Raw genomic sequence first — 24369 nt, 5'->3', positions numbered from 1 at the left:
GCAAAGCAGTCTGTCAGAGAGATGCTCTACTTTTTGTGGGGTTTGTTTGTGGTTTTTGTTTTTACATTTCTTTTTGGTACTAACTAGACCAAGTCTTAATTTCAAAATATTAAGGTCCTCCTCCTTCAAAAAAAGTCAGTCCAACAAAAGAATTCAATGAAAAGGCATTTGAGATTGGATTTTATCCAGTGACTAAAGGAATGTTTTTCAAAATGCACTTAAACTTATTAAAATTGAAGATTTTATTTTTTTTAAGGTAGAATATGTCAAGGAGTTAATTACCCCTGAAAGCAAAAAAAACAAAAAAAAAACCTGTCTATAGCTTATACTAGTTCACCTGAAATCACAAGTAACATGACTTGCAAATTTGTTTTGGCAGATACAGGAGAAAAACCTCATAAAGAGATATCTACTGAACTCGCCATATGAACTGAAGCTGCTCCCTTTGCCTTATAACACATACAAGTATATTCACCCTAAATAGTCAGAACAGCTTTTCACTGTGCTACAACTGACTATGCAGTTTAACAGTGAGCTCAGAAAATTTAACAATTAACTGAGGGCTTTAAATGCTGCAGTGACACATCTCCAACCCAAATAGAATAGAATAAACCAGGTTGGAAGAGACCTTGAAGATCATCGCATCCAACCTATCAACTAATCCAACACCACCTAATCAACTAAACCATGCAACCAAGGACCCTATCAAGTCTCCTCCTGAACACCTCCAATGATTGTGACTCCACCACCTCCCTGGGCAGCATATTCCAATGGGCAATCACTCTCTCTGTGTAGAACTTCTTCCTAACATCCAACCTGAAACGTCCCTAGTGCAGCCTGAGACTGTGTCCTCTTGTTCTGGTGCTGGTTGCCTGGGAGAAGAGACCAACCTCTGCCTGTCTACAACCTCCCTTCAGGTAGTTGTAGAGAGCAATAAGGTCACCCCTGAGCCTCCTCTTCTCCAGGCTAAGCAACCCCAGCTCCATCAGTCTCTCCTCATAGGGCTTATGTTCCAAGCCCCTCACCAGCTTTGTTGCCCTTCTCTGGACACGCTCCAGCAAGTCAACATCCTTCCTAAACTGAGGGGCCCAGAACTGGACACAGGACTCAAGGTGTGGCCTAACCAGTGCAGTGTACAGGGGCAGAATGACCTCCCTGCTCCTGCTGGCCACACTGTTCCTGATGCAGGCCAGGATGCCATTGGCCCTCTTGGCTGCCTGGGCACACTGCAGGCTCATATTCCGTCCACCATGAACCAGTGCCCCTAGGTCCCTCTCTGCCTGGCTTCTCTCCAGCCACTCTGACCCCAGCCTGTAGCACTGCATGGGGTTGTTGTGGCCAATGTGCAGAACCCGGCACTTGGATGTGTTAAATCTCATGCCGTTGGACTCTGCCCATCTGTCCAGCCTGTTAAGGTCCCTCTGCAAAGCCTCCCAACCCTCCAGCAGATCAACTCCTGCCCCCAGCTTGGTGTCATCAGCAAATTTACTGATGATGGACTCAATGCCCTCATCCAGATCATCAATAAAGATGTAAAAGAGCATGGGGCCCAGCACTGATCCTTGGGGCACACCACTAGTGACTGGCTGCCAGCTGGATGTGGCATCATTCACCACCACTCTCTGGGCTCGGCGCTCCAGCCAGTTCCTAACCCAACGCAGTGTGCTCCTGTCCAAGCCATGGGCTGACAGCTTGGCCAGCAGTTTGCTTTATGTTAAAATAAAGGCTAAACCAAAACTATACGCCGAAGCCACAACGAACAAAAGACACATAAAAGCCTAAACCCCCCTGTAATTAAAGAAAAATAGGGTAATTTCTTCTCTGTAGAGCCCCGAGGCACTGGACGTGGGACTGTTCAAACAACTCCCCAGCAGGCGCGCCGCAGGGAAACCGGCCGATGGGGCTACAAGCATGGAGACCTGCAAACACCCGCAGGGGCGACGTACTCGCTGACCTAGCCCGCACACGCTTCCCGAGGCGGTCTCCCGGGATAGACTGACCGCCTTAAGACCTGCAGTTCCCCTTACTTTTCGTTTCTGAATCCCCACCCCCACCTCAACGCACCGCCTGGCTGCCCTCAGCAAGGCCGAACCGAAGCACTTAAGGAACATAAGACTACACCATGGCAAATACAGTGCCATTACTGGAACGCTGAGAAGCGAGACAGCTCCCGGGTCACTCTCTGACGCCCAAAAGCCTCACTCCTGCACGTTTAATCGCCGTAGGCCCAAACAATCTGCCTCAAACTCCTCCTCCACCAGCAACAACTGATAGCCTGTCACACGCTACAAACACGCAAAAAGCTAAAGACCTGCCTGACGGCATTTCCTCTCTGAAAGATGCTTGCTATTGGTTGTCGAATATTACCGAATGCTTTCGTGCTCCTCCGGAGAGACGCCAAAGGGAGGGGAAGGGTACGCAAGCGGCTCGAACGCGGCGCAGTGTATTGTGGGGCGGAAGAGAAGAGTCACCGCTGTGCTAGGGCCGCCATCTTGCCTGCGTTGGGACTTGTTCCCGCTTTCGGGGCCTTCTCTTTCTCCTCGCAGCGCAAAGCAGAAGAAACGGAGAAGACAAGGAGGCCGCCCGGGTAGTGCTGATGCGCGCAGAATCTCTTCGAACCTCTATCGGGCGCCGCTAGCGAAGGGGGCGGGGGTGGTCAGGCGATTGCTAGTGCGGCCTCTCCTCTGCCGGGATGGGTCGGTCCCGAAGCCGGAGCTCGTCCCGCTCCAAGCACACCAAGAGCTCTAAGCACAACAAGAAGAATCGGAGCCGATCGCGGTCCCGCTCCAGGGAGAAGGAGCGGGCGCGAAAACGCTCCAAGTCCCGGGAGAGCAAGCGGAACCGGCGCCGAGAGTCCCGCTCCCGCTCTCGCTCCAACACGGCCCCCTCCTCCCGCCGCGACCGGGACCGGGACCGCGATCGCGCTTCCTCCCCGCCCGACCGCATCGATATCTTCGGGCGCACGGTGAGCAAGCGCAGCAGCCTGGACGAGAAGCAGAAGCGGGAGGAGGAGGAGAAAAAAGCGGAGTTCGAGCGGCAGCGGAAAATGTGAGCCCTGGGCCTGGGCTGGGAGCTTCGGGGGGTACCGGTGGGGGAAGGGGAAGAGGAAGGGTGAAGAAAGGTGGTGCTCTGTGCCCTGGTGCCTTTCTCTCCCTTCCTCCTCGAGGCTATGGCCGTCTGCGACTGGGGTAAAGGCACTAAGGCCCTCACTGAGGCCTGATGTCTGTATAGTTTCCCGCCTTCTCTGTCCTAAAGCTTGGCTTCTTCATGTGCGCTAGAAACATTCCATTCGGGATGCGAGCCTCCCGCATTCTGACTCGCTGTCCACCGGATTTGCTCTCTTCCGATCTGCCGCCGCTCTCATAGGCTGCACAAAAACTTAACTGCAGCGGAGGCCTCCGCGCCCGGGAGGCTTTGTGCTGCACTGCTACACTGCCTGCCCCTCCCCTTCCTTGCATGGATCCTGTTAATGCGTCGAGCGGAGGCATCAGGAGTTGCTCGACTTACGGTTTTAAGACATGCTGTGCATCGATTATGTTAATATAGAGGGGTTTGGGGTGTTGGTTTTTGGTGTTGGTTTTTTTTTTTTTTATTATTATTTTATTGCCAAATGGAACAGTGAGATCAAGTATTTGTTTCATTCGATATCTTTTTCAGTTTTCGTTGTAGGAAATGTGGTTTATTTATAAAGTTTACAGAGGTAGTTGATCTCCGTTTTAATGAACGTTGGAGGTGCATTAAAATGTTTAGCAATATTGCTAACTTACTCGTGAGACCCTTATGCGGTAGAAACAATGCCTTTAGCATCTGTGGTAAAGTGATTTCTTGTCCTTTGAGTCCCATGCTCATTGGGGCACTGAATCCAGAAGTTTTTGATGTGTGAAGTCAAGCAGTTCTTCTGATACTCAGGAAGAGCTTCGAGTTTTATCTCAGCGATATTATTCTAAGGAAACACATGTTGGGGAAGCTTGACCACCTAGAGTTGTCACTTTCATTTTCATTTGTTGATAATCTTTGGTAACTTCAGCAGTGTCACCAGAAGCACAAACACACATGAAAATGTTAAAGGCATTTTAAGTCATTGATCTTAGTTTTGTGGTTTGTAGTTTTATTCAGTACCTAAATTAATATGCATATCTGCCATGAAGAATTGGAGTGTGCTTAGCAATTTTAGAATACAACGAATAGTTTACCTTAGTGTTCTGGAGCTGATTAAGTTCATATGTAAGTAAGTTTTCTATATAAGCTATCTTTGAAATTTCAAAATACCCCTTTGTATAGGAGGAACATGACATTTGAGTGATAGTGGCAACAGAATAGTAAACTTTTGAGGGAGTAACAATATTGGGAAAAGATTAAGTATAGAATTTGGATGCTTCTAGGATACCCTTTAAATTTCAAGAAGAGAAAGTGATAGAACCTAGTGGAGTCTAAAACAGGTATTTAAGTAAGTCGTCTGTAAATTGTGTTACATATGCTATCTACTCATGTTAACTGAAGAAAAATAGTTCCTTGCTGACTGAAGGAATACTGGAAGTGACTTTGGTTTTGTGCCTATCCACATCTTAATACATAGCATAACTTTTGTTTTTTTCTTGTAGTGCTAGCTTTCTATAAAGACCTTGCAAATACAACATTTTTTTTTCCTTAGAAATACGCTGAAATGTAAACACTTCTTTTGTCTGAAGATTTTATAAAATAGTTTTTAAGAAGTAAATGGGGCATACTAAAAATGATTTTACATTCATTACTTGTCTTACTCTAGAGTCAAGGCTTGGTAGGTCAGGATAATAAGCTTATACCTTTTATATAAAATATATGTATTGTGTATTTGCAAGATTGTAATTGTCTCTGAGTGTGAAAAGATATACTTGCTTCGTTGAATGAAATTTGGACACCATTTATTGAAATGAGAAGAATGAAACATTTGCAGGCACGATGCTCAATTTGTGTCCATAACATATTGCTGAGGATATTTGAAAACTTAACTTCAGGCATGATTGTCAGGGTTCTTCTTGTAACTGTGTACAGTCTTTATTCAGTTAGCTAACTTTTATTCTACATTTCCCTGACATTAAACAAAAGGCTAAAATAGTTGAATAAAACATGTGAATATGAACTTTATGAAAAAATTCTGTAGAACAGCTTCTCTTGTATGCTAAACTGTATCAGTACAGAGTAGTGAGAGTATTCACTGAGGAATAAATACTCGAAAGAGGGAAGAAAACCCTGTAAAAATAAGAGTGTATAAAAGATGTTAAAAAGATTGTCCAAAGAAGGACTGCAGGTAGTGACTCGGCAGAGACAGACTAACAGAATGAAATTTATGGGGTTTTATGGGTGGTGGTGGTCTAGTTTGCTTGTCTGAAAAAAATCACCTAGATTTTGTGTTGCTTTGGGAAAAATGAATGCTTGGCTGAATGTACTACAAGATAAGATTGTTACCTCTTGAGGAACGTAAGAATAAAATACGTGTTCTAGGCCTGAATATTTAAGTCGAGGGAGGGTTCCAAAACTTATTGCTGAAGGAGGCAGACTATCCATTTCATTCAGCACACTTTTGAAAAGAAGGTGCATGAACAGGAGTATTTTGAGCTTTTCACCTCAGTACTGCACATGTTTATCTAGATTAGTAATCCATGCTTTATTAACTCCTATCTCATGTTTGCAGTATGTATACTGGGAAGTCTAAAAGTTAGTAAATCCTGTAACTTTTTTTTTAAATGAGTTGATTTTATGTCTCAATATAAATAAGATACAAAGATACAAACATGAAAATTATATGATACTGGGATATTACAACAGTATTTATTCTAAGGCATGTATTTCTAGTGCTGACAACCTTGAAGATAAATTTGTAAGATTGTTCTGTATTTTACAGAATACTTAAAATGGAAGTTCCGTTTCAAGGTTAAAAACAGCAACCTTCTCCCCAAAGCTCATAATCATTCTAAAAAATAGTACTATATGAGCTAACACTATTCACTTTTGTTGGTCTAATTACTATTTTATACTAGCAATTGCTACCTAGAAGATTAATTTTTTTGTTCTTCCTTTGTTAATATACCTGTGAATTTACCTAATACTTTTGTATCCTTTTTAATGAAAATTTAAAACAGTGATAAGGCTAAATGGTAATGCTGTTGGTAAACAATATTTAACACAAGTAGGTATTTGAAAATACTTCAAAAATTCAGAATGTGAAAAACTAGTTTGCGAGTATTTACTTAGTAGTTGGTATATGTATATTTTATTTTGAATAATTAGAGTAGAAACAAACTACTACAATAAAGAAGTTAAGAAGCGATGAAGTATTTGAGATTTTACAAGGTAAATGATTGGATAAGTAGATTACAGATACAACGCCTGGAATTTTTGTTAAAATAATTCAAATGATTAATTTGCTTCTGTTTCTATTACAGTTTTTAGAGATTAATTTGATGCTTCTGAGGTAGTGGCTTTAAGTCAAGATTTTAGAAGACATTATTCATACATGCAGCTTAAAATTGAGACCACCTAAATTCATGAAGGATGAAGGATGGTCAAAGTTGGGTGGGGTCTTTTTTTCTTAGCCTAAAAATGATCAAAAAGTAGTATGGTAATGCTGTCCTCTTAAGATCTATCTCTTGAAATATGGAGTAGTATTAAATACAGCATGGTCTGAATGGTTTCTCTCTTATAGGAACACTGAATGCCTGAAAATTAATTTTCCTTATGACAAAACATTAAGTATACGATCAGGCTATGTAAGGTAAAGAAATCTTCAAAAGCAATTCAGTTATGTGGCTCATGCTGTGTTTGAAAGTTAGTTTCAGTGCAACTGTTCTTCATTGATTAAATAGGTAATCCTTGTGTTCGCATTTTGCAGTCGTCAGCAAGAAATTGAAGAGAAACTCATAGAGGAAGAAACAGCTCGAAGAGTGGAAGAGCTTGTGGCTAAACGTGTAGAAGAAGAATTGGAGAAAAGGAAAGATGAGATTGAGCGAGAGGTTCTCCGCAGGGTGGAGGAGGCTAAGCGCATCATGGAAAAACAGTTGCTCGAAGAACTCGAGCGACAGAGACAAGCTGAACTTGCAGCACAAAAAGCCAGAGAGGTAACGCTCGGTCGTTTGGAAAGTAGAGACAGTCCATGGCAAAACTTTCAGTGTCGGTTTGTGCCTCCTGTTCGGTTCAGAAAGAGATGGAATACAGCAAATCTAATTCCCTTCTTACATAAACTTGCATTGCTGCGAAACTTAATTTCTAGCCTATTCAGAGGAGCTCACTGATACTTAAACAGTTACTCTCCTAAAACCTGAACAAGGATACTTGATTTTTAATGGAACTGACCTACATATTTCAGAATTGTTTGAAACTTTTGCCATGGCTGCAGGATTTATCAGCGGTCCTTTCATTTTTGGGGAAGGGTATTGAAAATCTGTAATTGTGTATCCTTTATTTGTTTATTTCATTTTGTTTACCTAGACTGTAAGAGGCTTTTGCCTTCAGTCAGGCAAAAAGCAGGGTCCAGCAGTGAGCTGCAGTACCTGTCTTTAACAAATAGGTTTCTTATTCTTCACTTAAAATGAACGTTTTCCTTGAGCGTACATTGGACTAATTCTGGAACTTCGAGTGTAAGCCCATCCACGTCTTCACAAAGGATCTATGTCCAGATCATTATATCCATTTTTAATAACTACTAACTACTCCTTTTTTTTTTTTCCATAGAAGTTATAAAAGAGCAGGTTGCCCTTGTCTGAAGTCAAGCTGAACATGTGACTTGGGTTTTTGTTTTTTAATCAGCAGCTGGAGCAGAAGCTGAAAATGTCTTTCTGTGAGACAGTAATTTGCTACTAAAGGCTTTGATGCCTGCTTGCACCAGTCATTCCAGGATCCAGAAATTTCAAGACAAGCTTGATACTGTAAAGGAAATTTGTGCTAAATAGTCTTAAGTCTCAAATAACCTTTTTCACTCTGTACCTCCTACACAGTTTATTTTAAATTAATATTTTGATTGGCTTATGAAAAGAAAGACAGTGGCAGTGAAGCTTTACCCTTCATATTAAATGTGACTTGTCTGTCACATAGTATCTTTAAATTACAGACAAACAAACCCCCCTAGAACACTTGAGTTACAACTAATGTTAAAAATAACAAATTGCATTTGTTTCGCAAATTCAAACCATGCTGTGAAAGAATACAAGTTGAATTTAGATGTCTCTAATCAGCAAATGCTTCATGTATAGTGTTTTTTGTTTGATCAGATGGGTGGATTTTGGGTTTTTTAAGTGTTCTTGCTGTTGTCAGTGTGATGTGGAATAGTCCCATCAGTTCCTGGTAATGCAGAATAAACTTCGATGCCTGGAGTGAAGTGTGCTAGCTAGTAGCTGATTACTAGTCATAGTAAGAAGTTTTCTCTTCTTATGCTTGCTTTGTTCGTATTAACTTTTTTTTCTTGTACAGACACAAACCTCTGGCTTACTTTAAACCTTCCAAATAATAAAATAATTCGGATATATATTACGTGAACTGAAACACCTCAAAAACTTTCACGCAGTCTTTATAAGTTGCATAACAGAGTTCCATTAAATTCACCAAGGAAACAACAATTGCAAGGCTTTATTTCCTGTTCTTGCCTTTCCTGGACTCCTGAATTCCAAGTTCAGACTGCAAATGACAGTTTCAACTGTCTTAAAATTGTCAAAATATTGAATGTTAAGTCCATTCTCCCCATGAAAGAAGCCCATAGCTCCATGAAGTATGGATTACCATTTGTATTTTTCACTAACAGTAAATGTATTTTTCTTATTAATTGTTTGCCTTAGGAATGATTTACATATTTTTGTTCCTTCTTATCATAAACATCTGCATTCCTCAGCTCAGCCTTCCTTGTATGTTGTTTCTTTATAAATGGTTGAGCTGCTGATGCAGGTATTGCCAAGCTAACAGTACAAATCATTTTAAAGAGGAAGCTGGCGCGTATGGCAGCCGAGGAGCACACTCTGCAGGACACTGGACAAGACAGTAAATATTCAACTTTTAATGCTGATTAAAGGAGTATAGGTAAAGAATACGTAGGTATACTTAATTGGTGAGACAAACTATTCACTTTATTTATATTTTCTATATTACTTTTTAATTTGGTAAATACTATCCAGTTTTTGTAGTTGTCCTTGTTGATTTGTGTGATATTAAAATTCTAGTAATAAATTGTTAGGATTCTATGATTAGGGAGGGTTTAGTTGGTTGCTGTTTGGACTGGGCGGGGTGATGTAAATTGAGTACTAGAAACCAGTTTTAGTGGCTGCACAATTTACCGTTGTGAGACAAAATAGGTGGCTGTAATGCTGCCACTTTAAGTCAGTTCACAGAAGAAGTCTGAGAAAGATTAGTGAACATGCAGAAATGAGTATTTTACTTTACTAACATCTTGCCCTGTCCTCCCCTTTAGGAAGAAGAGCGTGCAAAGCGTGAGGAACTAGAGCGAATACTAGAAGAGAATAATCGAAAAATTGCAGAAGCACAAGCTAAACTGGTATGAGAAGATGTAGTTAACCATTCTGTGGGGGAATACAGGTCCCTCTGCCTGATTTGCAACACAATTGCAATACACAAATCAGCCCTTTCTAGAGTTTAACTTGTTTATTGCTGGTTATGGCAGTAGTGTTGCTCTCCCTCCTTGAGCATGACAGAGCCTTGGCACTAACACTAGTCTGAAAAAATAGCTCAGGCACAGTTAATTCAGACAAGAGCTGCCTTCAGAATTTCAAGAAGTACTTTTTTAACTGTCTCACAGAGAAGGTTGAACTAAGTTTCTAAACACATTCAGCTTCCAGAACAGAATTCACTAATTCTGTTTTGTTGAGCAGGACAACTACAAACTGGATTCAAGACTAGTATATTGGTTGATGTAGAAGTACTGAAAGGGACATTCAGGTTATGAGAGTCTAGTTTATGTTGCTCTTGAAGGCTGCTTAAGCAGGTGTCTGCCTCATGAGAACATTCAATGTGATTTATCTGATTCTAATCAATTAATAAGTCAAACTAAACTGCTTCTAAATCCTGATGAACTCTATTGGTTTCAAATACCCAAGCAATTACACCTTTTTCAGGTAAAGATGATGCTTTAAACTGTTGGAACTACGTCTGCCTTAGACCTTTGTTTTACCCATTTCTCAAGCTCATGCATTAGAAATGGGACAAATAGTAAATGTAATGTATTAACTGATATAACTAACTAAATAAGCTGCTTTAGAAGAGCTGTAAGAACTACAAATAGTGTAAGGACCAACTTGTTATACATCAAGTAAAGATGTTTTTTAATTAGGAGGGGGGTTTAGGTGGGTTTTGGAGAAAGTAGATCTCTGTTTGAAGGTCTACTGCTTCATTATATTGTGCCTTCATCTGATGTGACAGGTGTTAAAAGAACTGATCTCTATATACATTGATTTCCTTAAAATGTAATGTGTTATTTGCAAAGCAATGCTGAAAAACACTGCATGTAAGCACCCAAGGTTTTGATGTGTTAGCTGTAGAAAGTTTTCAGTGTTTCCTCTAAACTCAGTTCAATTAACCACTTTGTAAATATCTTCACTGAAACCAATTATGGCATCTAGCACAGGTAGAACTGCTTACATACCTATGCAGGATTGGACCTGTTTGGATGTTAATATGGACTTGTAAATTGCTTTTATGACTGCAAAATCTGCTGGCCTAAATTCTGCCATTTTCATATATAGGCTGAAGAACAGTTGAAAATTGTTGAAGAACAAAGAAAGATTCATGAGGAGAGGATGAAACTAGAGCAAGAGAGACAACGTCAGCAAAAGGAAGAGCAAAAAATTATCCTGGGCAAAGGAAAGTCTAGGCCAAAACTGTCCTTCTCACTAAAAAGCCAGGATTGAATTGCAACTCTGAACTCTTAAAAAAAAAAAAAAAAAAAAAAAAGGAAAAATACCCCAACTTTGTATGGTAGCTTCATGTTGAAGTGTTTTTTTTCCTTCTTTTGTTTTGTTGGGTTTTTTGTTTGTTTTGATTTTGTTGGGTTTTTTTTATTCTTATTTGTTTTGATTTGGTTTATTTTCCTCTCAATTTCTTTGTCTTTTTTTGAAAGTCTGGAAAGTTATCTTGTTCTAATAGGGGCTGTGCTCTGCAACTCTTAATTTTTTTTTTTTTTTTTTTTTTTTTTTAACTTCCATTAAGTTAAACCCTTACCAGATCATTATTGCCTTTTAGACAGTAATCTGTTCTCATCAATTTTGTTTCTGTATCAGTGGTCTGAAGCAGATCAGGTCACTTTTATGAACAGTGTATGATCTGGCAAGGTTTTACTGACCTATTCATCAGAGTCTGACTCTGATAATTGACAGAACTTTATACTGGGTATTGCTGACTTTTAATTTTTTTTTTTTTTTTTTTCTTTTTTAAAGTCAGTAAATACATGAGTAAATTGCCATAGTATTACTGGACCTCTGTGGCTTACTGTTAAATCAGTGTCCTATGATACTGTCCCATTGTTGCTCTTGATGTTCCTGATACAGGTAAGGAAATAGTTTTGTCATTTCTGCTACGAATACATAGAGAGAGTTCAGTATTGTCTCTGTTAGATTTGTTTTTATTACATTGACAGCATTCAACCAGCATTCCCCATTGTGTAAATAAACTAATTTGCTGAATAAAGTGAAAGTCTTAAATTCACATGTTTAAGTAAATTTTTTTAAATACACTTCTATAAACAGTTATAAGAGTGACAATTCACATTATTAAGTTCGAGACTGTCATGGTTTGTTATTTTTAAATTTTGCTTTCAACTATTGTGGCTTCTCCTACTTACAGTACAAAATTACACACAGTAAAAAAATCCCTACAGTTGTGAATGTCTTTTGATGGCTGCTGCTGTTTTCATGAATGTTGGTTTTTATTCTGACAGAGACTTACTTCAGCTGTAGTACCATGTTTAAACAGCTGTTTGGCTTACTGCACCCAGACCAATACTTTGCTATCTAATCCCCTTAAGTTCACCTGATAATATACTATATTGTATAAGTTAAGATCGTTACAGTATAATTAATCTGATGGACCCTGAAGGATTTTTTAATGGACGCTTTTTACCCAAAGGACTGGACCAGCTAGCATACCTAAAAGCATAAAACAGAAAGTGAGATTCTGTCTAAATATATTGGTTTAGCCAGAGAGCAACTGTTACTCATATACAGGGCTTGAATGTTATCCATTTATATATACAGGTTTTATTTTGAAAAATGAAACTACAGATTGAAAACTATATATAAAAGTCCCCTTTTTGTATATAATTCTACTACAACCTGAATTACTATAGCTTGTCCAGTTCCAAAACTTCCTTTTTCCTGTCAGTGTGCAGCACCTGTAGTAACCGTAAAATTAAAGTTACCAGTAGTTGCCTGAGCATTTGAATGTCACTGGACAAAGCTGGAAATAACTTCTTATATTCCCAAAGAATCTGTTTATGTAGACCTGGCAAATTAAATATGGGAGCAAGTTGAGTGTGCCACTGAAAGCAAGCAGTATTCAGCATGCTTTGTATGAACTGTGGGCTTGGAGGCAGACTGATGTGTATCACTTTGTCCAGTATATCAAGAAAAATGTGAAGACAGTAAAATATCTACACTATTGCTGTACTTAAATTTGCCTATATATTGTATTACAAAAGAAGGTTGAAGATTACTTACTGCATAAAAAGAAAAGCTGAAGCCAAATAAATCATGTACCTGACCTGTTGGCAGGAGCAGGCTGTATTTAAAGCTCAATTGATACGTGTATTTCTAAAACAGAAAACATCCCCTGTTCCCTTATGAGAAACAAGATATTAAAAGTCAGTATTCAAAACAGACCTATGCATTTTTGTTTCCTCTTTGAAAAGTTCTTTATGCATGCAGCTGTAATACCAAGCATTTTGTTCTGCATCACTAATTTGCTGCTATATAGTAGCATTTGTTCTTTACACTTAACATTGTTTAGTCTTAGACTGTGAGATGTTATTTTCAGTCCCACCTGTAGAATTATGTGGACAGAATGTCCCATCACAATTAGATGGCCCCTTCTGCCATTCCATACCCGTGTTCCCTTGCCTGGGTCCTCAACAAAGGAAAAGCAGCTGCATATTTGCTGCTGAGACAAAGTTCAGTTGGTAGAAACCACCGTCTCTTCTCTGTCCTAAAGCATTTGGTGATTCTTACAGCTTTTTGCAGACCCGGTAGAGGTGAATGTTACATTTGCATTATTCTGGGTTTTCTCTTTTAACATTGCTGTAAGACTTCAAGGATACTGTAGATTTCTAGGAAAATAGAGGTGCCCAGTTTGGGAGGGGGTAAATTGACTTTTGATGGTAAGAACTTGAGATGTTCTTTTAATTCCCTTGAAACTTGATAATGCATCATAATGCAAAGTAGATTAGAACGTGGACACGTTTTGGCAATGATTAAACTGAGTATGAGCTCTATATGAGGGTCTTCATGAAGATACTAACTTACCTAGAGAAAGTGCTGTTAGAAATTGTCGGGTGAAGTTTCAACTTGAAATTTTGGTTAGACAATTTTTGTCCTCCTCTGGTTTGTGTTTTTCTTTCCCCTTGACTAGAGAGACAAGTAGGCATTTGTTGTTGCCATTTAAACCTTGAGCTGTGTTCATTTTCCTTACGTCGCTACAAAGAGATCTCAAGTTTTTCCAGCCCTTCCCTGTTCATAAATGTCCCAAATAGTTATTTTAACACCAAACAATGCATTTATGGCAGAGGCAATAGAGGCCTTACAGTGGTATCCTAGCAGTGTGCTATTACATTAGATATCTGTTAAACTGCTTTTTGAACTTCCTATGATCGTGTGATGGTTGTTACCATTTTTCCAAGCGCAAGTGGAAAGCTGACTGCTATGAAATGTATTGGGAGAACTGCTGTCCATGAAGCTTAGTGCAGCAGAGACTATTTGGTTGGGGAAATGTCTAAGCTGCCAAAGCAACTGCATACTTCTGTATAGACAGATGTGTCAGTATTATATTAGAGTATCTATACTTCATCTCCTGCTTGTCTTGAAAAAGAAAGATCTAAATTCTCTCTCTTTTTAAGCTTTGTGCCACCTCATGTACCTCGTCTATTGTCCTTATTCCAGGATTGTGAACCCCTCCTTCTGAAGCTATTAATGTGTGCTCTCAGAATTGAGTTTCTGTGACTTTTTTTTTTTTTTGGTATGTACACCTAGTATGAAGATGTTGGTTGTGATTCACTGCATGAATTGTCTAGCTAAATGTTTTTAGAGTATTTGGGATATGTTGTCTCTTTGGCAAGCAGGAGAAAAACTATTAGCTCTCTTATTGCAGAGTCCTAGCTGAGTGCAAGTTCAGCTGAAACTCAATTCGATAAACACTTTTCAGTTTGTATTGCAGAGGTGATTTATTTCCTAAGAGAACTGGAGCTGCCTATGTGCTCAAGGCTCATTCCTAGAAAGGAAGATATGGTTAAAGTGCTTGGGCTGTTAGTTTTGGACCAATAGGCCTACCCAGCTGGAACTAAACCATGACTTTCATGAATCTCTGTTCCATCTTCATACTTGTACCACCAAATGTGTGTTTTCAGGTTATCCCCCTCTTCCTGACTCCTTGTTTTGTTAGCCAGCTAAGAGTGCTGTTGGCATTTCCATACTGAACCAGATTCTTCCAGTCATCTTATCTGGATAGACAGGTAGTACCAAGGGTTGCGCTGGCTTAGCGGTCAGCTCTGTACAAGGGGACATAAGCCCTTGCAAAGGGCTGGTCATGTAGCAGAGGTTTGATCACAGATCTTGTTTGTTACTCAACAGATTACAGGCCGAAAAAAAAAAACAAAAGTAAGAATTTTTGTTTTCACAGTGAAACTGAGAACTGGTATAAAAAAATAAGTCACATGGAAAACTTGAATGCATGGCTAAAATCTACTAACTTATTTTACAATGCTGATTGAATTTTATGGCTGTATTTAGGAGGAGCCAACCTCATTTTCTAAGAAGCTATGGTTAATGAAAACTCTGGTTATAAAACAAAGAGAAGAAAAAACAAGAATTAGATATATGCTCTCTCTGCCTTACGTGGAGAAAATGCATTGTTATATTGTGAATATTTGGAGCTGTTTCAAGTATCCATGCATGCTTGTACTTTTGCACAAATAGTAAACAATCATTAAATCCTGAAGTGTCAATCATGTGTTCATTTGTCTTTATTAAATTTAGCAGCAGGTGTATCTACTGAGTTATCTTTTTTCCAACTTTCAAAATTGGTGCTTTTTTCAAGTAATGTCACATATTTTCATTGCCGATGTTTAAAGTGATGTTTAAGAGAAGCAGGGGTTATGAGCCTCATCCCATTCAGATTAGCTCTGTTACAGATTGCAGAGGACCAGAGACAGTAACTGTGTAATTATTGCCCACATTGCTGTCAGGAAGAAGCCAAACAGGTTTATTCACCAATAACTACACTTTTTGCTATAAGGCTGGATGAGGTACAGGAAACAAAGGTTTAAGCAGTGCAAAGGACAGCGCCCTCCTTTTTCCCTAAACGTGGAGGGAAAGACAGGTCTCAACTGCTCACTGGTTCCATCCATTCCTCCATCCCTCCCTCATCTGTCCGTTCCCCACCCTCCAGACCAGGGCTCGCGGGGAGCCCACCGCCAGTCCCACGACCGTAGCAGGATTTCCTTCTCTCAGAAGCCTGTCCTCTGTGGATTTGTCTGCCAGGAAACCGCGTTCCTCGCGAAGACCGAAATACCCGCCAGAACCTGCTCCTGAAATAGCCCCCCGGAGAAGCCGCTACGACGGCCGAAGCGGATCGCTAACTTCCTACTGTTTATAAGCTTTTTGTTTAGGTTTGGGGTTTTGTTTGTTTGTTTTGTTTTAAACTCCCCTCCCTCACCCCTACTCTCCAAGGGAAACGATTCCTGCTGCTCCTCGGAAGCGAGATGGGGCAGCTGGGGGCCGATGGAGCAGGCAGACGGGAATAGGCAGCGAGCGCGGCCGCTCGGCGCCGCCGCGGCCTCTCCGAGCGCCACCGGACCCACAAGTTAACTCATCGGCGCAGAAAGCGCCCCTTCCCCCACTCCAGCTCCTCGGTCAAAAAGGGTGACCAGAGAGGCGCAGCCCCCGAGCTTGCAAGTCTTCAGACGTTCCACTCTTTGTTGCTTGGGTTATCTCAGCCAGAAGTTCTCAGTTTTCTCTGGATTCTTAATTAAAAGTTATTTTATTAGCAAGGATTTAATACACCTACAGTGCACATTAAGAGGATGCTGGAGAGTAAACCAGCTGTATTTAAGCAAAATGATTAGATGCTGGACAATAGAAGTTGAGAGATATATTTAGCTACAAGAGGATATTTTCAGACAATACCAGGGCTCTTCCTTTCCTCTGGTTTACTTAAAGCAAGGATACAGAGAGTTAGAGGTCACAGTTTACTCACAGCTTTTACAAAACACCACTCGTAACCTTTTGCTTTAAAACAAACAGAAGAAGCAGCATCACAAAATTGAGGTGAACCTATTTCACACGTCTCTCTTGCTAGAAGCACTTATCAGGCTCGGTGTTTACATTGGCTTCACGACTGGGTACACACCACATTTGTTTAAAAGTTTAATAATTAAGTGTTTTCCTCCCCTTACTGGCAAAGCTTTCCTTTGATGATGCCCCTCAATGTGCATAGATACCCAATCTCTGTCTCCCACTCGAGTGCGAAGTTTCCGCCCTGGGAATCAGCTCCTTTTCCACCAAATTGCTTCGACAGATCTGCAATTCCTTCCTCACTGGAAATTAAATTTAATTAAACAGTTTACTTAAAACTTATTCAGTGTTTTTAGTGCGAAAAATAAACTGGTTTCCTTGACTGGTAGATTTCATTAGAACAAATACCAAACAACACAAAATCTATGGGACATCGAGCGTGCTTCAAATCCCCTTCCCCTTCTGCTGCGAGTGAGAGGAGCGGTCTTTGCCAGGCTGGGCTGAAACACCAATTTAGTTAAAAAGGTGGTGGTGGAGGGAAGTGATCACTTTCTTCCAAATTGATCAGGGAAACGAATTACAGTGTCATTCGTTTTCCTTATTAGGCCTTTTCCGCATCCGTCTAGAAGCCGAACAAGCACCACCACCAACTCGATTTTTTTAATTAAATGGCCATATTTATTCGGGAATAAAATTACGTGAAATCGGCTCTTTACTGCGGTCTTTTGTAGCATAGTCTATGCAAACCTTAAATAAAAGGTTTGACAGAAGGAGTGTTGCAGTTTCCTCGGAAAATCCTTTCTGCAGAATTTTGGCAAGAACTCCCTACTGGAAGGAATTCGGTAACCCCCTTAATTTTACAGTAGCAACTGCGATTCTAAACGACCCGCGTACAACCACGGTGCAGTTCTTGTGGCGTACGGTTCGCCTGTGTCACCTCCCCGGCCTGGTGCCACTTAACCGAGACAATGGCCGCCGGCTGTGGAACCCGAGTAGGCTCCGGCCAGGACAGGACGCGAGGAACCGCGGACAGGGGACGCACCGCGCCCCCTACACACCCGCGGCGAGCTATCACTAGCCGCTAGTGGGAGCTGTGGCCCCGTGGAATGGCCAGGGGAGCCGCGGCGCGCCGGGCCCCTAGCGCAGCGGCGGGCGCACCCGCGGGCTCTGAGGCCACCCGCCGGCGCCTTCCCCACCCCTCTGGGAATCATCTCCAGCGCTGCCTAGAGGCAGTTCCATCCGGCCTAAAATTAATAGTAGAATGAAATGAAAGGGCCAGGTTCTGTCGAGATACGTGGGGTTTGAAAAAGAACCGGATCTGATAATTTTCTCCCCCCACCCCCCTAAAAAGAAAAAAAGTATGGAAAGGAAGGTAAAGGCGCTGAGCGATCGCTCAAGAAAGGGTGAGGGAACTGGCACGGCATACGGCTTCAGCGCTCCTACCTACCCCTGGATCCTCAGCCCTTTGGAGACGCTCCGCGTGCCCAAGTCCTGTATTTCAGGACTGCCCAAGACTAATCGTTGCGTAACCAGATAAACTTTGAAAACTCAGAGAATCCCCGGGAAGGGCCGGTCGGGTTCGAGTGTGGGAGAGCCCCCTGCCCCACACAACATACATCCCACCCGCTGCGTGGCACCTGCGGAACGTTGCGCGGAGAGTTCCGCGTCAGCGGAAGCCTGTCTCCAGTGCTTCCCCGCGCAGCGGCAGCCGCTGCTGCAGAGCATCGGCAGCCCTCTCCCAGGAGCGACAGTGCTCCTTAGCAGCGGAGCGGGTGCAAGAGAGCCCTGCCGCTGCCCCCCACTCTTTAAACAGCAGTGTATTTGAAAACCGCGCGATTTTCGTAAAGGAGATTCGGGGGGGGGGGGGGGGGGCGGGGGGGGAGAAGGGTGTCTTTCACTTAATTGCATGCCTTTCGCCCCCCCCGCCACCCGCCGATTTCGCCTCGCGTGGCGCAGTTGCGCCTTCCGCTCAGCTCCGGCTTGACTAAGAAATACTGAGCAGCCCCCTAGCCTGGCAACCGCCCGCAAGGCTGGGGAGGGTGTTACCTGCCGTCCCTGCTCCGTGGGGCTCTGTGTAGCCCCGCCCACTGCCACGGCGGTAAATGACACACGCGGCGCCCAACCAGCGTGGCAGCCCGGCGGCGGCCCTATGAGCAGCGGCGGCGGGGCGGCAGGGCCGCGCTTATATGGCTACAGCGACGCGCTGCTCTTGGCCGCGCTCCTGTTCTGGGGATTAGCTGTGGTGGCAACAGCAGAAGGGAAGCAGAAACGGCATCGCGGCTCGACCTCTTTCTTGCTCCTCCGCGTTAGGCTGCGCGGCGGTGCGAGTCGCACGCCCGGCTTTCTTCATCATCTTGCTGCTGCGTCGCGCACTGCGGATCGCGGAACGGGAGAGAGAAGGACGGTTTGATGCTTCGATTCCTCCTTACCCGCACCCCTGTTTTGTTTTGGGTTATTTAAAATTATTTTGTACCCGTTTCTTGCCCTCTTTCGCTACGGGGTCTTTGCTGGCGACAAGGACAGCTGTGCCCCCTGGGGAAGCCGGAGCCTTGCGGATGCACTTCTCCATGACTGCCAGAGCTTACTCTTGGAGTGGATGTATTGACTTGCGGTTGCTTCCGAGCTCCCCGAAACAGCCCGAGCTGGTGCCTGTGCGGATTGCAAACTGCAGGGAGCAGTGAGAGACACACACAGGAGAAGCCTCCTGCTGATGCTGTGTCCCTTTCCTCCAACCTTTCATTTCTCCCACCACCCTTTCATTTTACCTCCGTTTTTATTTTTTTTTTCTTTTGTTTCCATCTTTTTTTTTCCCTTCTTTTTTTTTTTAACTCATTTGCACGCGAGCCTTAGACACTGTGAACGTGTATGGCGCACTGGATCCAAATGGGAGTTGGTAGTTTGCGTGGCATCTTTCAAGGCAGCCGGGAGACCCCCAGTAAGAGGAAAGACTGAGGCATTTGCCTTTTTTTGTTGTTGTTTTTGTTACTGCTGTTACTTCTGAGGTAGCTTGGATCGTGTCTCGCAGGAGAATTTCCTATATAAGAGTGGCATACATGACTCAGTAGATCTGCTTGCAGCTCTCGCCAAGTGCATCATTGACGCTTCGTATGTGATTTTTATTTTTCTTCCAATTATTTTTTCTTAACCCATCCTCCCGGCTGTTGGGATACTGGGCACTCACGCTCCTCTGTTGCCGCTCAGGTGCGGGGAAGCCGCACAGCGGAGTTGGCGACGCTCCGGGGAGGTACTCGGTGCCGCCTGCGACCATGGCAGCGCGGAGGCGAGACGCCTCCGCCTGGAAGTACTTTTGGGGAGTCGTGATGGTTTTATGCAGAACTGCGCTGGCGAGGTCCATCGTTTTAGACCCCATATATTGGAATTCTTCCAATCCCAAGTAAGTTTCCATCTCGCTCCCTCCCGCCGTCTTTATCCCGGGAGGCGGCGGTGCCCACCGCCGCGGTGTGCAGGACGGGTGTGGGGAGGACAGGGCTGCGGCCACTGGGGACGAGGCGGGGGCCACTGTGAACGGCGGCTGCTAGGGACTCAAGCCTGGGCTGGCAGTGGGATCTGCTCTTCCCTGGAGCAGGTGGTCTGTTACGGCGGAGCTGCCCCACCGCTGCTTGACGCCGGCGGGAGGGTTACGAGAGGGAGGGGGAGCCGGGATGGGGCGGTGGATCGGGAGCGGGGCGGCGGCATCAGACTGGAAGCTGCGGGTGGGGTCCAGGCCCCACTCCGTCGGAGCCGCCGCCTCCCCCGGGGTCGGAGCAGCAGCGGAGGCGGGTCGGGCTGGGCTTTACCAGGAAAGGGTGATACTCTTCAACTTCTCCGTCTGCAGATGCAAATTCATCCCATTTGACTCCAGCGAAGTTACATCTGCTTATAACAGGGCTAAATTTGGTTGTGGAGTTGGTGTCAAGGCACATGTCAGTGAGTAATGAACTAAGCATTACCCATCACACAACCATTTAGTGTCATTCTTCATTAACAATCCCAGGCAAAAAAGCACATGTGTTCCCAGGACTTCACTACCAAAGCACACTCTGAAAATAGAGGTGTATCTTTTAAGAAACTTCTTTATTTAAACATAGAAAATTACTGCTACTGGAAAGAAGAACTTTTTGCTAAGTGGGCCATCTTTCTAAAGGGAAATCTGAGGCAGTGATGGGGAAAAAAAGTCTATTTTTTTGACGTTGCTCAGTTGTGAAATCCTTTGAACTCTTTATACTAAACCCACTATTTTATTAAAGAAAAATAGCAATAGGAAGAAATAATCTGTAGTGAGTTTAGGGATTTTTCACACCAGAAATAGGCTAAAATAATTTTAACTCACGCCATGTATTCCATTATATGTTTAAAAGCAAATAATATTCATTAAATTTAGATTTTTTTTCCTTTTTTATTAAATCCACAAAGTAATTTCTTTTCCTGGGGCACGTTTTAGAGGAAATGCTAGGTGACGACGAGACAAGAATGGGGTATTTCCTGGATCAGGGATTAATGTAGGCGGCAGGATTTCCATGAGTTTAGTGAAGATTTCAAAGTTTGGAGTAGCTTCAAGTTTATCAAGTAGTTTTGCATTACAGTCTTTCTCCACCGCTGTTTCCCCCGAAGTGAAAACTCGCTGCAGATTCATGCCAGTGTATTTCAATAATGGACACATTGGGTGTATCTTTACAGATTCCCTTACAGAAAAGTTTTCTGATCTTTGTTTAAAAAGGGGGTGGAGGGGCGGGGGGCAGGGGAGGTGGTGGTGAAGGAGGAAAGTGAGAAGAAATTCTGTGGACTGTTCAGTTCCATGTTTTTATTCCCAGTTGCATGCAAATGATCATTATATATATACACACCAGGTGGGAAGCCAGTTAAGACAGTTTAGCTCCAGTCTCTGACTCTGCGCTTATATGACGCTACAGAACTAAAGCTTTTCTTTGGCGTAAGAAAGGTACGGCATAACATCTGACAATAAAGCGACCCGGACGGTTATAAAGCGGGGTTTATAAGACAGTTTGAATTCTAGAAAGTCACAGGCTGTGAGCGGGGGTTGCAGTGCGTTAGTGGGCCTGCTGTGCTAGGGGAAACAGGCTCGGCTCCAGCCCTAGAGGCAGGGGAGGGCTCTTGCATCCCCGAGCTGTGTGAGTTCGTGCCTACAGAGGTCACTGTTCCAATGCAGAAGAGCCCGCTGCTGCTCCGGCCGCTCCTCCGCCAGCCCCAACCTGCCTTCGCTGCTTTCACTTACCTTGATGGCTTTTATTAGCCACCAGTGAAATGAAAACTATCCGAGCAGCTGAATTCAACTCATCTTACAGAGCCTGGGGATATGCTTCCTTTATCAAATACTAGTTGTGTTTCCATTTGGCTAATTCTAAACTATTTGATTACCAAAAATGCTTCATGTTGTTAATGGTAGATCTAATGATAATGTCTAATTACTTTTCCAGCTTAAATGCACGCTTAAAAATAGGTTGTGCTGTTGATGTAATTGAGTTTTCTTGAGTGATTCATTGAGGCTTAATCACCACAGTGAAGAAGTACACTATTAAAATTAGTCTTTTCAATTGCTGGGGCTAGTGATTTATAGGCCACTTGGAGGCTTGTAGTTTCAGGAAGCTTACGAATGCATTACCAATATTGCTGCCGGTGAGACAGCTCCACTTCTCAGAGCAGGATTTCTTACTAATTCTTGTCACAATTGTTTGCCTGAAGGATACTGAATAATTTCTCCTTAGATGAGGTTGTCCTCACTGAATTCAAGCTGAATGTTAGCTTGATAAGTAAGCTGCTGAATAGATCTTGGCACAGGATAATAATGCAGCTCCTTTCTAGGTTTGAAATAATAACTATCTTTGCTGGCTAATTTATTCAGGGAGGCTGCACATTTAATTACTGAAAGCCTTGACACATAAATCTGCTGAACAGGTAGGCAATTAAATGCTGGGAGTAGTTAATATAAAGTATAAAATAATAAATTTTAGGTTAAGGTGGGCATTTAAATTGAATTGGGTTTGCACTGAAGTCTAGAGGTTATAATTTCTAGCAGGTGGCTGGGATGGAGAATATGCTGTAACTATTTGAACACAGATCTGCCTCCCCTTTTCCTCCCCTCTCACCCTTTTTAGAGATCTGCTTATATTACCCCAACCAAATAACAAGTGACAATTTAGGTGACACACAGAAAGTAATTATACCTGCAACTTCTCATGATTATGAAAACACAGAAAAATTGCTCTGTAGATGTAAGTCCTGTTGACACTTTCTAATATGGGACTTTCTCCCTATGTTGTGCCTGCCAAGACAAATGACGTTTATAGGTAGCATGTATTATCTCGATTTCACTTGCAAGGGCTCTGACACACAGTCAGAGGCACATAGTGTTATGGAGGACCTTTAAGTCAAGCAGTGGAGAAATCTCATTCAAAAAATCCATTGCTTACGTCTGAGTGTTGCTATTCCCCTGCAGTATAGGCTAGTGAGTAAAGACAAGTAACAAATAGAAGGTTATCATCACAAATGATGCTTTTGACATCGATTAAGTTAGATTATGTAACTCTTCTTCTCTCCCTCTAATAATCAGTTAGACTGTGAAATAATCCATATATACCTCTGAATGCTAGCATGTCAGAAACTGATAAACTAAGCTACAATTGATGACCCTGTTAAATATTCTATTCAGTAGCATATAGACTGCCCTGCTTTTCATTGTATCTGAAATTCTTATTTTTGTAGGTAAACAAATGCACATTCACTACCAATTGAATAGCCTCTTGAACTATGCTCTGCAGTTTGCATTTGGGTTAATCTTGTCGGTTTTAATATAGAGAGGAAAGAGGAGAAAGCACCAGGGGTGGAATTGTTAGTGCTTTCACATCCACATTCCTCACATTTTGTCAGGATGATAAACTGTAGGTAATGGACAGCCCTTGTTTCACAGGACAGGCAAGCCAGCTGGAGCACAAAGAGCTTGCTAAAACGGTATCTCACAAGATGTTTAGGAGCCTCTCACCTACAAGAATTTATTTGTGATTCCTGTGTCATGGGACCACACTTTTCTAGCCTCAGCAATTGCAGCTTTAAGATGAAAAAATAGGAGTGGTAAGTTAAGATTTAAAAATTTAAGCACGTGCTTCAAAATTGTACCCAAAACATAGCTGTTGACACTTGGTATGCTAATCCAGGGACTGAGTGGTGGCTTCCAATCTATTTGATATCTGACATTCATAGCCAAGTCCCAAAAATGTAATTGAATTAGCAAAATGAATTCAGAAGAAACTGAAGGATGAATTTTTGAGCTGGTTATTTGCTCCAGCCTTTTATATGTGGAGTATAATTGCAATATTTTTTATAGTCATTATCTTAAAGCGTGTTATCTGTAAGATGTGCTGCATTATTTCACTTTATTTAATGAAGTAATTGCCTTTAAAAAGGCAATGACTAAAAGTCAAATGAAAATCACTGAAGTTCTCCCTCTACCCACACAGAAAAAATACCTCTAGTGCTCCTTGCTCCTCTTGCCTCCTACTCCCCACCCCCCACTTCCCTGTTTTATTTTAAGGAGATAAGGAGATCACATTGCTTCAGGTGTGACACTCAAATTCTCAGCCAAGGTTCCTGAAATTAATAGGAAGTCAGTGGAGGACCTGAGGTGACTGCTGTGACATGCTGGCAAAGACAGGCCTTTCAACCCTGTGCAGCAGTCAGAGCCAGGGTTGCTTTTGGGGCGTTTTTTTTTTTTTTTTAAATCTACTCTTCCTGTGTCGTGCAACCTGCAGTACTTGAAACTGCTTGTTGCAAATGAGAAGAATGTGTTGCTCTGAGAAAAAAGTAGTGATTAAAATGTTATTCATATGGGCCTAATGTCTGCCTGCCTTGGCTGCTGACATAAAGAAACCTGTTTTTCTGGTCATTT

At 42.5% G+C, this 24369-nt stretch overlaps 2 protein-coding genes and 2 long non-coding RNA genes across 8 annotated transcripts in view; 2 read left to right on the top strand and 2 right to left on the bottom strand.

Annotated features, from left to right (window-relative positions):
• Positions 1-2466, bottom strand: part of LOC137457776 (uncharacterized) — a 59976-nt gene extending 57510 nt beyond the window's left edge. For all 5 annotated transcript variants that reach the window (XR_010991487.1, XR_010991491.1, XR_010991473.1 and 2 more), the window contains exon 1: positions 2368-2466. This is a non-coding gene — a long non-coding RNA (uncharacterized lncRNA). The remainder of the gene's footprint in view (positions 1-2367) is intronic.
• Positions 2467-2477: 11 nt separating this feature from the next.
• On the top strand, positions 2478-12843 carry ARGLU1 (arginine and glutamate rich 1). Its single transcript, XM_068169534.1, has 4 exons — positions 2478-3048; positions 6869-7094; positions 9431-9514; positions 10719-12843. Exons 1-4 carry the CDS (start codon positions 2693-2695, stop codon positions 10881-10883), a joined length of 831 nt encoding a protein of 276 aa, XP_068025635.1. The 5' UTR covers positions 2478-2692; the 3' UTR covers positions 10884-12843.
• Positions 12844-15247: 2404 nt separating this feature from the next.
• Positions 15248-18559, bottom strand: LOC137458081 (uncharacterized). The gene is made up of 2 exons (XR_010991571.1): positions 18516-18559; positions 15248-16771 (listed from the first exon to the last, which is right to left on the bottom strand). It is a non-coding gene; the product is annotated as an uncharacterized lncRNA (long non-coding RNA).
• Positions 18560-18693: 134 nt separating this feature from the next.
• The window catches only part of EFNB2 (ephrin B2), a 46158-nt gene continuing 40482 nt past the window's right edge, over positions 18694-24369 (top strand). The window contains exon 1 of the mRNA XM_068169463.1: positions 18694-19863. Within this exon, the coding sequence (XP_068025564.1) occupies positions 19736-19863 (128 nt within the window). The 5' untranslated portion in view covers positions 18694-19735. The remainder of the gene's footprint in view (positions 19864-24369) is intronic.

Source organism: Melanerpes formicivorus, unplaced genomic scaffold (genome assembly GCF_026170545.1).
Source record: "Melanerpes formicivorus ecotype bairdi unplaced genomic scaffold, bMelFor1.0.p_v2 SCAF_1, whole genome shotgun sequence".
Classification (NCBI taxonomy): Eukaryota; Metazoa; Chordata; class Aves; order Piciformes; family Picidae; genus Melanerpes; species Melanerpes formicivorus.
This window is presented reverse-complemented; position numbering and strand designations above follow the sequence as displayed.